The sequence below is a fragment of the Alnus glutinosa genome, chromosome 7 (genome assembly GCF_958979055.1).
Source record: "Alnus glutinosa chromosome 7, dhAlnGlut1.1, whole genome shotgun sequence".
In the NCBI taxonomy this organism is placed as follows: Eukaryota; Viridiplantae; Streptophyta; class Magnoliopsida; order Fagales; family Betulaceae; genus Alnus; species Alnus glutinosa.
The window spans coordinates 15,598,898-15,612,072 of NC_084892.1; the positions used below are offsets into that span (position 1 = coordinate 15,598,898).

Consider the following 13,175-nt stretch of genomic DNA (forward strand, 5'->3'; position numbering starts at 1 on the left):
CCTTGAGGGAGCTTGAGTGGGCCAAACACTTATCTAGGGAAAGCGGCTACTTTCAGAGCAAGCTAAGGAGTAAAAGGACTTGACTTTGAACACTCATTTTTTGGAGGACATCCACCACAACTTGTCTTCACTGTCTCTGTTCACTTTGACTGAGTGCAACACTTGGAAGAAAGAAGCAAAAAATCCACCTCCCAATCGTGGGCCTCCCTAGTGAAGCTCACGTTCCACTGGATTAAGTCGACCAAATGCTCCAAATTATCTGCAACAACGGTGTCCTTTACATGGGCAATACCAAATAAAGTTGGAAAAGCTACTTTGAGAGCCGTGTCCCCACACTACAAATCATGCCAAAAGCTGATCTTGAAGCCATCCCCCACGACAAATTTAGTGAATTGAGAGAATGAATCCCAACATTTTTTGATGTTCTTCCACACCCCCACCCCAAAGGCACTTGTCGGCTCGAGAGAACACCACCTGCCCCATAGGCTGCTGTATTTAGAATCCACCACGACTCTCCACCACGCATCTCTCTCAAACCCAAAGCGCCATAGCCATTTGCCTAGCAGGGCGAGATTGAAAGCCCTCAAATTTCTGATTCCCAGCCCTCCCTCAAAGATCGGAGAACATATTTTGTCTCATCTAACCAAGTGATATTGAAATTCATCGCCTATCCAACCCCATAGAAAGTCTCTTGGAGCTTCTCAATTCAATTGGCCACACGAACAGGAATGGGAAAGAGAGACAAATACAATATTTTCCAACTGGCCAAGTGATGCTCCATCTCAATCACGATATCATCCTAGATAGACGTAGCCTTGTAACCTGCCCCAAGCGGCATACCAAGGTACTTCATGGGCAGAGAGGAAGTCCCGCAGCCTAAGATAGCAGCGAATTCAGCAACATTGTCCATGTTGTCAACAGGGACCAAGAGGGATTTGGCCAAATTGACCTTTAAGCCAGAGACAACTTCGAAGCATAATAAGAGAACAGGCAAGTTGCGAAGGTGGCTAGTGTTAGCCTCACAGGAGACCAAGGTGTCATCCGTGAACAACAAGGGACAGATGTTGATCACGGGAGGCTTAGAACCCACAGAAAAGCCTGAGAGACGACCACTGTCAACGGTAATAGAAAGCATTTTGCTCAAAGCCTCAATGACAACTACAAATAGGAGGGGAGCAAGAGGATTGCCCTGTCTTAGCCCTTTAGAACTATTGAAGAAGCCAGCCGGCGAACCATTAACCAAAACAAAGAAGCACACCGAAGAAATGTAGTGTGAAATCCAAGAGACCCATTTACCCCCGAAACCGCATCTTTTCAGCATGTACAATAAGAACTTCCAGTTGATGCGGTCAAAGGCCTTCGTAATATCCAGCTTGCAAAGCACCCCAGGAATACCAGACTTGATGTGGCTATCCAAACATTTGCTGGCTATGAGGATTGAGTCCAAAATATGTCTACCTTTGACAAAAGCGTTATGAGGCTTTGAGATAATCTTCTCCATGACACGACTCATTTTATTAGTAAGAACTTTAGCAATGATCTTATAAACACCACTCACAAGGCCAATAGGTTGGAAGTCCGTGAGATCGATCACCTCAGGAGTTTTGGGGATTAAGGCAATGAAGGAGGCCTTGAGGTTTTTCACAAATTTGCTATGACATGGAAATCAGAAAAGACCCCCATGGTATCAGATTTGATCACGTCCCAACAGTCTTGGAAAAAAGCCATGAGGAAGCCATTGGGACCTGGAGCCTTATCTCGGTTCATACCTTTCACCTAAAATTAAGGGAGCCTTAGTTCGCCAAATACTCTTCTAAGGGAAAAGAGAGCCTTCCCTATAACTTAGGATGCTATAGAAAGATCTAATATGGAACAATCATAGGGGGGCTCACCAAAGCTTGTCTTTACCTACCTATCACTCCGACCGAATACAACAAGCTAAAGAACGAAGCAAACATATCCACTTTCCAATCATGAGTTGCCTTGACAAAACTAACATTCCATTGATTGGACCCACTAGAGAGCTTTAAGTGAGCCGCTATTGTAATGACCCATCCCCAATGACACAATATTGTCCGCTTTTGGCTCCCCAAACCAGACTTCTTAGGAGGTCACCCATCCTGGGATTGCTATCGTAGTAGCACGCTTAACTGCGGAGTTTTGATAGGTTCATAACCATCACGGCTTTAAAACGCGTTGTGTCATAAATGATGCGTTTATACATATAAGCACATCCTCATTCCCAGGCGATGTGGGACGTCACAGCTATGGAAGCATCCTTTACGCACGCAATACCAAATAAAATAGGAAAGGCTTCCTGAAGGGCCTTGTTGCCACACAGATCATGCCATAATCTAACCTTGGATCCATTTCCCAACTCAAATCTGATATGACTTGAGAACTTTTCCCAACCTTCATAATATTCTTCCATAACCTCACCTCATACACCCTAAGAGGCTCATTAGAACACCACCCACCCTACAAACTGCCAAGTTTAGAGTTCACTACAACTCACCACCAAGCCTTTCTCTAATGCACATAGTGCCATAACCATTTTCCTAAGAGAGCCCGATTGAACATTAACAAGTCTCTAATGTAGCTTCCCTTTGATTTTTCCCAAATTTAAGAAATAAAATTACTTTTTGATTCCCTATCCAAATATATTTCACAATAACTTCTCTTATGTTTCCCTATTCTATTAAAATATTATTCTTGTACAAAATACAAGTTCTCTACTTACCCTCACATTTTTAAAAAAATCCAAACACAATCCTCAATGAAAGGCAAAAAAGGATGAGAGAGGAAAGAGATATTTTATGTTAAAATAATGTATAGGAAAGCTATAAGAAAGCTGCTGTAAGTGACTTTTTGTGGTTTTTTTTAGAGAGAAGAGGTTATAGGGAAGCTGTTGTTAGTGCTCTAAAAGCATAGTCTGGATTCCAATTTATTACTGTCTTCTTGAAAAATATGGAAAAATGGATAACATGAATCCTAATGTTGCTTATTCTATAATTTGAAGATGTGCTCTGTTATCCTCTCTCAGCATTGTGGAAGAGTAACACCTTTTTATTTTAGGATAGGTGAAAATATCTAAAATTCTTCAGATGTGAAAGGAATAGAAGAGATCTTTTATTTCTCTCAATTGATCATGTAGTGTCTTTGTGGCAATTTTTAATGCCTAAATGCATTATTATAAACAGGTTAAGAGTGCTCTTAGATATTTTATTTTGTTTGTAATATACATTTTAAGGCTATTTATTATTTCTTTTTTCCAAAGAAGAGTTAAACACTTGCAAATGCACAAAAATGAGAGGTCTATTGACAAGACTTATGCTTTATGTGTTCACTACTCTTTCTCCCTCGTAAATATGGTCCATTTTTAATAATCACAAATTTTTGGCATCGTGCTTTTGTATTCAAACTTTTTCCTAAATTTAGGGCTGATAACAATATTTTCAGTCAGATTTGGGTGGTATTGGATGGCCAAAAGGACTCAATTGTTGGAAACCACCGACTCAAGGAAACTGATTAGTGTACGGCAACCGAACCAGATCATCATCAAACAGCTCATCTGTTTGGGCTGTTTTTTTTTTTTTTTTTTTGATAAGTAAAGTATATTCAAGAGGCGCAAAGGGGCGCAACCGATAGTACACAGGACGTATACAAAAAGCCCCTAATTCAAAGAAAAAAGAGAGCACCTATCTATAAATTCAAAAAAAGAACACTCATGCATAAACTGAAAATTTTCTCTCCACATAAACATCGTTTGTAACATCATTCTCTTCAAGTTCATCAAATCAATCTCACAATCTTCAAAACAGCGTGCATTTCGTTCCCTCCAAACACACCACATCAAACACAATGGAGCTATGCGCCAAATCGATATCAGTGTCTGATTACCCTTTTGCCCCCTCCAACTCCCCAACATATCTTTCACCGACCGCGGCATTACCCATTCCACCTCAAACATTTGCAGAATCGTCCTCCACAATTCTGTAGCCATCATACAATGCAAAAACAAATGGTCAATAGACTCTCCAGAACTCTTACACATAAAGCACCATTCCATCACAATAATGTTTCTCTTTCGTAAATTATCCAAGGTTAAAATTTTCCCTAACGTTGCCGTCTAGACAAAAAAAGCCACTCTCGGGGGGACCTTAACTTTCCAAATACTTTTCCATGGAAAGGAAGACTGAATATGACTAGATAAAACCTTATAGTAAGACTTTACCTCAAATGATTTCTTTCGCACTGGATTCCAACACATTTTATCTTCTCCCTCACTTCTAATTTTATGAGTGTACAACATCTCAAAAAATCTACTAACCACTTCGACCTCCCAATCATGAACTGGGCGAGAAAACAAAATATTCCATAGAATTGTGCCATTTTGTCTTTGCATATTCTCCTCCACCCAAGCATCCTTGCCTCTAGCAATGAGAAACAATTCAGGAAAAAGAATCTTCAAAGGAATCTCCTCACACCACACATCATGCCAAAACAGAACTTTCGAACTATTCCCTATCTCATATCTCACATGAGTTGCAAAAGCATCCCATCCCCTCCTAATACTCTTCCAAACTCCAAACCCATAAGAACCCCCAACCACCTTAGAGCACCAACCACCACCCCTCCTACTTCCATATTTGAAGTCCACCACCTTCCTCCAAAGAGCATCCCTCTCCAAAGCATATCTCCATAACCATTTACCCATCAAGGCTTTATTGAACATAACCATATTTCTCACTCCTAGCCCCCCCGAGACCTTAGAAGAACAAATCTTATGCCTCTAGGCTGTTTTCTTTTTGCTCGCTCCATTGACCCATCGTATTTGTAGTCCAAATTGTTCAGTTTGGGTTGGCTTGTTTGCGTTTCAATCTTGCATGGCCTGTTTGGGCCTTTAAGTTTAGTCTGAATCTGCAAAAAGTGAATTCAGAAAGACTGGGCTTGGACCCATCTAGCTCACAACATCCACTTGGCTCTCCTCAGACCTATCGCTAATCCTAAGCACCCTCCATGTTTTCCTTCTGCAGTACTTCATACAGATGAGCACCATGTGCACCATGCATTGTAAGCATACTAGTATATCTTGAGCCAAATCGACGTGCTCAGCCAATGTGCAAAGCATCATTGTGGCCAAGACCACCATGAAAGAGAAGGTTGAGATTCAAGTAGTGGCTGTTGAGGTAGGTGAGAGACGAGAGACTAGAGATAGGGAGAAGCGAGAGAGATAGAGAGGTGAATGAACAGAGAGAATGTGGAATTAGGGCTTGTAGGGAAAAATTATTAACGGTATTTATATGTTGTAGGTCAGGCAGTCTTTTTTTTTTTTTAGTTCATTGACCCCCCAAAACTGACGACAGGCTTGACAATACCCCAACAAAGAAACCAAATCTGCAGATGGAACCATCAGAACTGACTGGTGTTAATTGGTTTTGGGTTGATACTGTTGGGTCAATTGGTTTTTGGTACCAGATGCTCACCCTACTAAATTATACATAACATCTTAGAAGTTGTAATTATACATTACATCTGAGAGTTATTGAATAGTCAAAAAAGGGAACCTTTACTCTCTTTGTGTGTGTTGTCAATGCACATTAGAAGTTACGAATGCCTTATTTATTTCAGATGGAATTGGTCAATTATGACTTGCAATCTACCTCTGATTTTTATTTTTATTTTTTTATTTTCTAGTACTTCTGTAATTTGTTGTGGATCATATATTTGAATTTCTTACTGCCCTTCAATTAATGCATTTATTTCTTTCCCTGTTCGGTGAGATTTTATATTGCTTTGCTGGTTTTGTTTGAGCTTGGCCTGCCAACATCTAGATTTTCAATGTTTTATTTATTTATCCATATTTTTGTGTCATACAGTCGTGAGTTTACTCATCGTGTGAAGTCTGTCTCCATGGCTAAGTTTACTTCGCAAGAGGTTGAAGCACTTCAAAATGGTGGTAACCAGGTACAATGCTGAAAGTGCGCTGGGGGGGGGGGGGGTGGGGGGGGGGTCGGGGGTGTTGGTTTGCTTTTTCCTTGCTGATGAGAATTCCACTCTTTTCAGCGTGCAAGGGACACATATCTGAAGGATTGGGACCTTCAAAGGCAGCGATTGCCTGACAGCAGGTGCATGATATTCGATTTATTATTAAGGTTTTAGCACATGGAAAATATAAAATTTGTTTTTTTAATTATGTTTTCTTGTTGCAGCAAAGTTGATAAAATACGGGAGTTTATAAAGAATGTATATGTGGAGAGAAGATATGTTGGTGGAAAGACCTCTGATAAGCCTCCAAGAGATGTGCAGGCAATATGTCCTTGAACCAATTTTTACTTTTTTTTAAAAAAAAAATTTACTTTGATTATATGTTAAAAGAGCTTTTTAGTGTCTTTTGTTTCTGTTTCTAAACCTACTTTTCCTTTCTGGAAACATAGAATGAAATGAGAGTTGTAACTCATTTGGAAGTTTCTTTTTGAAAAGTATTTCCTGAAAGAACTAGTTTTCAGAGTTTCAAAATAGATGTTTTCCTTGACTTCCCCCCACCCCCAAGTTGTGGCCTGGCTTTCTCTGTTTCTGTTGAAGATAAATGCAACAGCAGAGAAAGCATGATCTTGTAAGTTTTTCATACTCATTTCTAGAGCTTTTTGGTGGTTTTGGACATACATTACACAGAATCAAGCAGGTCCTAATCATATATAGTTTTGTCCTTATCTTTTATCATAAATTATCTCACTTCAGCTAGTAGACAATCTTAGCATATGGTATTCGTTATTGAATTTCACAGAACCTTAGCATCTCTGAAGTCGAGACGAGACGTGCCAGTTCCTATCATTCTTATTCTCAGAGTCCACCGTATGATTATCAATATGAAGACCGACGGTATGGAAAACAAGCTGGCGCCCTGTCCAGGAAGCCTGGTTCAGATCGGGGTCGCTATGAGGGGAAGATGTCTAGTTTAGTCTACAGTCCTGGTCGCTTAAGTGAAAAAATGTACGAGGACAGGTTTGCAAATGAAGGCTCCGTTTCCAGAATTTCAGACTACTCTGTGTCTAGTGCAGGTGATCCCTTCAGATCTAATGCCGGGTCTCCTAATTTTCATAAGGATGTTGGATTTAGCAGCCCCCCTATACAGCCTTCGAGGGGTAGTTTAAGTGAAGACTCTTGGTTTCAGGCAATAAATGCATCTTCTGAGGCACATGCCAAGAGAGATGCAGATGGAATTCCACATCCGCAGGTTATGTTTCTTGTACACTTGCTTTTATGAAAAAATATGGGTTTTTTGAATGATTTTTTTTAACATTGGAAGTATCCCTTTTTAAAGAAGTATCAAATATTCGTGGAGCCTTGTCTTAGGGGTGCAAATTGTTTTTGGTTTGTCTTTGATGCCTGTTCAGTATAGAATGGCTGTCTGCCGCCTAATATATTGACTTGTATATCTTATCCTACATAATAGAGCATCAAAGTTAACAACATCGTGAAGCATTCCAAGTAAGTTTTAGAGTTATGACAGATGCATACATGCATACATGAATGCATGCGTGCAGATATATATACTGAACGCTCATACATAATTATGTACATTGTGCATATGCTACCTTCCTTTGCTGTGCATACATACATGGATAATGACACATGTGCATTCCTAACTTCTATGTGTGCTCTACTGTTATGCTTTTTACCAAAGCATTTTCTGCTATTTTCATCTCTTTTTACAAACTTTATGTTGTTGTATCTATGGTTTCATTTGGCTGTGTTTAGGTTTACTAGGGTACTGTGTTCCAGAAATTTACAATGACATTTGATAGTTGTTGTGACAACCCGAAACTGACCCAAAGTAACAAGGGCAAGAAAACAAGGCGCCACAATAACCATTCAACAACATCAACTCATAGAGATCATGAATCTCGCACCAAAAAATCTTTTTCTTTAACATCTAACCCATAAACATCAAATAACACATAAAACTGATAAATAGACACCTATTTTGCTAAATGTTTACGTTGTGCCTTTGAGAAGCTCCAACGAGACTTTTTATGGGGAGGGATAGGCAAAGAATTTAAATATTACTTGATTAGTTGGGCCAAGGTCTGCTCTCCGATCTTTGAGGAAGGGTTGGGGATCAGAAATTTTAGGGTGTTCAATTGTGCCCTGCTAGGTAAATGGTTGTGGGCGTTATGGGTTTGAGAGAGATCCGTGGTGGAGAGTAGTGGTGTATTCTAAATACGGCAGCCTATGGGGCAGGTGGTGCTCTCTTGAGCCAGTAGGTGCCTTTGGGGTGAGGGTCTGGAAGAAGATCAGAAAAGGTTGGGATTCCTTCTCAAGCCTCACTAGATTTGTTGTTGGGGGATGGAACCAAGATCAGCTTTTAGCATGATTTGTGGTGTGAGGACACGGCTCTTAAGGTAGCTTTTCCATCTTTATTTAGTATTGCTTGTGTGAAGGACGCTTTTGTTGCGGTTAATTTGGAATTTTTGGGAGTTTCCAACTTGTGGAACGTGAGCTTTACTAGGAAGGCTCACGATTTGGAGGTGAATGTTTTTGCTTCCTTCTTCTAGGCGTTGCATTCAATTCAAGTGAGAAGAGGAAGCGAAGACAAGATATGGTGGGTCTCTGATGCAATCAAATAAAAAAAGAACAAAAGAAAAGGGATATGGGCTGCTTCGAGAGAGCCGTGATCTCTAATGGCTACTTCGTGGGAGCCGTGACCTCCAAGATACCAACAAAGGTTCTAGGTTTTCATAATATTCAGTGTGCTTCTTCATTGATTAGGGTTACACTTATATAGAAGACGGTTAGGTCATAAGACATAACCATTAGGTCTAGCGGTCATAATATAATGCAGTAAAATAAAGTAAGAAGGAAATAAACTAATGGAAAATACATTCCTTATTACCTGAAACATTTAGGAAAATAATATATGGAGATTCTACTCCTTATTCACTGCTATCTTGGGGATTCAGCACTGCTACGTTTGCTGCCACGTAAGCCTTAAAATTCTGAACGTATCATCCCTCTCCCCTAACGTCTTCCTTGTCCCCAAGGAAGAATTCTGGTTTTGTAAAAATTACTCCATGCTCTTCCAACCCTTGCTTTGTCTCTTCTTCTTTCTTCTTCACAATTTGCTGCAGCACCCCCTTGATATTTTCAGCCCCTTCTGGATATAGAGACAGGAACTCTCTTGGCTTGCCGGACCCATTCTCCAGCTTCTTTGGTTTCGGCTCAAGCTGGTTGCTAGGTAGAACCCTGTTGTTGATGCCAAATTGCATTGGACTAACTGCCACAAGAATTTCAGCAACTCCTTCCTTGACAACACGATCATCCGGGCTTGAAATATCCCCAGAAATATCAGGTGGCATCGTGACATCCTCGGTAGCCTTGACATTGATTATATGGGGCATAAAATTCGTACCAATAGAACTTGCGTTGGACTCACGTTATGGGGAAGGATTGGCTTGTCGGAGAGGTGCGTGGTGGAGAAAAGTTTTCAATTCTTTTCCTGGTCTCCTCCATCCATTTGCTCGATTCCTCTTTCTACGCGAGGAATTCTGACCGCATCTTTTTCTACCTTGCTCGTTCTTCTTCATTCCGGAAAAATCGGGAAGACATGGTGATGGTGTTGATCGGAGATTGTTGTAGAAAATAATCAACCTTCGCTCTGATACCACTTGATACAATCAAATAAAAAAAAGAATAAAGAAAAAGGGATATGGGCTACTTCGAGAAAGCCGTGATCTCCAATGGCTACTTCAAGGGAGCCGTGACCTCCATGAAATCAATAAAGGTTCTAGGTTTTTATAATATTCAGCATGCTTCTTTATTGATTAGGGTTACACTTATATAGAAGACGGATAGGTTATAAGACATAACCATTAGGTCTAGCCGTTACAACATAATGCAAGAAAATAAACTAAGAAGGAAATAAACTAATGGAAAATACATTCCTTATTAGCTAAAACACTTAGGGAAATAATATATGGAGATTCTACTCCTTATTCACTGCTATCTTGGGGATTTTGTACTGCCACATAAGCCTTAAAATTCTGAACGTATTAGTCTCCTCCAAAAAAGGTTTGTTCAAGGTCAAGTCCTTTTACTCCTTAGCTTGCTTTGGAGGTAATCGCTTTCCCTGGAAAAGTGTTTGGCGCACTCAGGCTCCTTCAGGGTCACATTTTTTGTGTGGTCCGTAGTTCTTGGCAAGATCCTTACCCTGGACAATTTCATGAAGTGGCATGTTATCGTGATAAACAGATGCTATATGTGTAAGAAGACTGAGGAGTCCGTAGATCATCTTCTTCTTCACTGTGACGTGGCTTTTGCTTTGTGGAGTACACTCTTCAGTCGTTTCGGGATGTCTTGGGTTATGCCAAGACAGTTTATCGACTTGCTTGTTGGTGGTCCTTTGAAAGGCCAATGAGTGATGCGGCGTGGAAAATGATGCCTATTTGCCTCTTCTGATGCTTATGGAGGAAAATGAACAATAGGAGTTTTGAGAATTTGGAAAATACCTTGGAGGAGATTTTATCCTCATTTTACATTACATTGTACTTTTGGACTACGGCTTATGTGCATCCTTTGTCGTTTAGTTTTAATAACTTTATTGCTCGCGCTTTTTTTTTTTTTTTTTTTTTTTTTTTTTTTTTTTTTCTAATTAGGTGTTTCCTGTGTATAGTTCTAGTTTACTAAGGGGCGCCTTACGCTTTTTAATGAGGTTGGTCTTTACTTATAAAAAAAAAAATGTTTACATTGTGCCTTTACATAACAAAATACACTCTCTCGACATAAGCTCCACAGGCAGCACAGTAACCAATACATCACGTGTATATACGCTACAAAAAATGATGTATAACAAAAGATAGACTAATGGACTAGTCTAACAAAACCAAAGGCAACTAACAACCTCATCCATAATAGCCCAACTACAAGGCTACTGGGTCATCCTCTTCTTCCTCAACACTTGCAACAACAATATCTATGTGATTGTGGGGTTACCACAATAACACAGATAGATATGTGAGGATTCGTCGGTCGTCGATGGGGACTTTCCTGTAGCCGTTCTTCTTGCGGCTTGTTCTCTTTTTCCGGCTCCGGAGATGCCTTCCTCGGTATCTCTGATTGCATCCTCCGGGTCTACTGCCGATCTTCAACAACCGGAGGTGAAGGAGCTGGCTCCTCGTACTGAGAGGTCTAAAGGAGCTGATCTCATTGTCTCCAAGGGTCCTACAAAACGGGCGTCTTCTGGGTTCACTTCCTTGGCCTTCGGGTGCTCGGATTTGGAATCTAAGGGGAATTCTGTTGGTTATGCTCCACCGGTTGCTTTTGGCCCGTCTGGGGAGCTGATTTTTTACCCCCTGGCTGTTTGTCATCCCAACATGCGAAGGAAAGGATAGGTTTTTGTGGGTTTGTGGGAATTGGTATTTTGGGTTCAAGGGCTTTGGTTTGTGGGTTTGTTTGGGTTTCATTAGTGTAGCTTTGAGAGCTTTTTGTGGGTTTCTGTTCAAGGTTTGGGTATGTGGGTTTTTGGTTGATGAGGGTTTCTTTGTGTTTGTAGCTGTCTCGTTTTTCGCTTTCTTGCTGGGTGATTCCTTTGTATACTGCCAGTGTAATTAATAATTACTGACTTTTAACAATGAGCTGTATTTTATAAATATAGTTCCACCACGAGTTTACAATATCAACTACCATAGGTTTTACAAAACATAGGATTTATAATACAAATCATAGCCAATAAAGTAAACTTTGTAGAGAAGTTTGCAACAAGTAGAAATTCTCTTCCCTTTCTTAACATGCCTTTACTCATAATATCTCAGCAAAGAAACCTTCACAGGCATTCATAAATCGTATAAATCTTTTAGAAAACATTTCATAAACATCAATATAAGTCTCATAAGAAACACTTCATATACATCAATGTAAATCTCATAAAAACATTTGATAAATTCTCATGCAATGCATCCTTTCACGCAATGCATACTTTCATTCATTCATTTCCCTCTTCCCATTGTTCATTTTCCTTAAATAACTCTTATGGTTCTAACCCCCGTAACTTGAGTATTACAGTTCTTACCCCTGTAATTAGGCATTACAGTTCGGACCCCTGTATTTTAGGTATTACAGCTCTTTGACCCCCGTAATTTAGGTCCTTTCATCATTCCTATCATAATTCATTACCTCCAATTGCTTTACCATATGCAATATCATTTCCTTAGTTGACGACATTACTTAACACATAAATACATAGAAAGCATTTATTTAGAACCTCTCCTTTTGTTTTCATAATTATCCTTTTACTTATGCAGATTGTTTGAATTTATTTTCTGTTCCTTCTTATTAGGGGTTCTCTTGTAGCTTTCCTGTGTACTAGGGTTGCACCCCTTTGCGCTTTATTAATGAAATGGCATTACTTATCACAAAAAAATAAAAAATAAAAAATATAAAAAGAAAAAATAAAAATAAAAATTCTTAACACATTATATTGAAAGCAAATAACTTCATCAACACCTTTGTTCTCATAAACAAACATGTTAAACACTATCTTTCGTTAACACTAATTCTTAACACATTTCTCAACACAGTTCTTAACCTCGTTCCTTAACATTGTCTGTTAATACAATTTATAATGTATGTAAAATCATCAAAGTACATATAGTCATGTTTATTCACAAAGTAATCGGCTCGGCATAACACATATATCATGCTTTAAAAAAGTGGGTTCTTTTCCAAATCTATACTCTTAATTTAAATTTAAAAGGCCATGATCTATAACTACAAATATCAAACTTGAGAACAGTTATCAACAATTTCATCAACGAAATTGGAGCTTTTCTTGGTCATTTATTTCGTCTTCTCTGAGGGGCTGTTTTGTGGGTATACGTCTCTGTGGTGTTCTTTTTTGAGGTTTTACAGATAAGGCAGAGATGGAGCGTCACTTCTCCGTGGAAGCCAAAGCTTTCTCCTTTTTTGGCGAAGGCATGTGCTTGGGATTCGCTTGGAGGAAAGGAGGAAGGGTTTTTGTGGGTATATTTTTTTGGGTTTTCACTGTTCTGAGTGGTCGTTGACCATGGCTGGCCGTTACCTTGAGGTAGCTGCCTATGCTAAGGGTGGTCGTAAAGGGGTTATTTGGCTCCTTGAAGGCCGTGAAGGATGGGGTTCTGATGATACTCACTCTTCAAATC

At 39.6% G+C, this 13,175-nt stretch overlaps 1 protein-coding gene across 2 annotated transcripts in view; it reads left to right on the forward strand.

Moving 5' to 3' along the window:
* The window catches only part of LOC133874329 (probable ADP-ribosylation factor GTPase-activating protein AGD14), a 39,027-nt gene that overhangs the window by 12,356 nt on the left and 13,496 nt on the right, over nucleotides 1-13,175 (forward strand). For both annotated transcript variants that reach the window (XM_062312224.1, XM_062312223.1), the window contains exons 3-6: nucleotides 5,880-5,967; nucleotides 6,067-6,128; nucleotides 6,213-6,309; nucleotides 6,788-7,237. In XM_062312224.1, coding sequence (XP_062168208.1) covers nucleotides 5,880-5,967; nucleotides 6,067-6,128; nucleotides 6,213-6,309; nucleotides 6,788-7,237 — 697 coding nt within the window. The remainder of the gene's footprint in view (nucleotides 1-5,879; nucleotides 5,968-6,066; nucleotides 6,129-6,212; nucleotides 6,310-6,787; nucleotides 7,238-13,175) is intronic.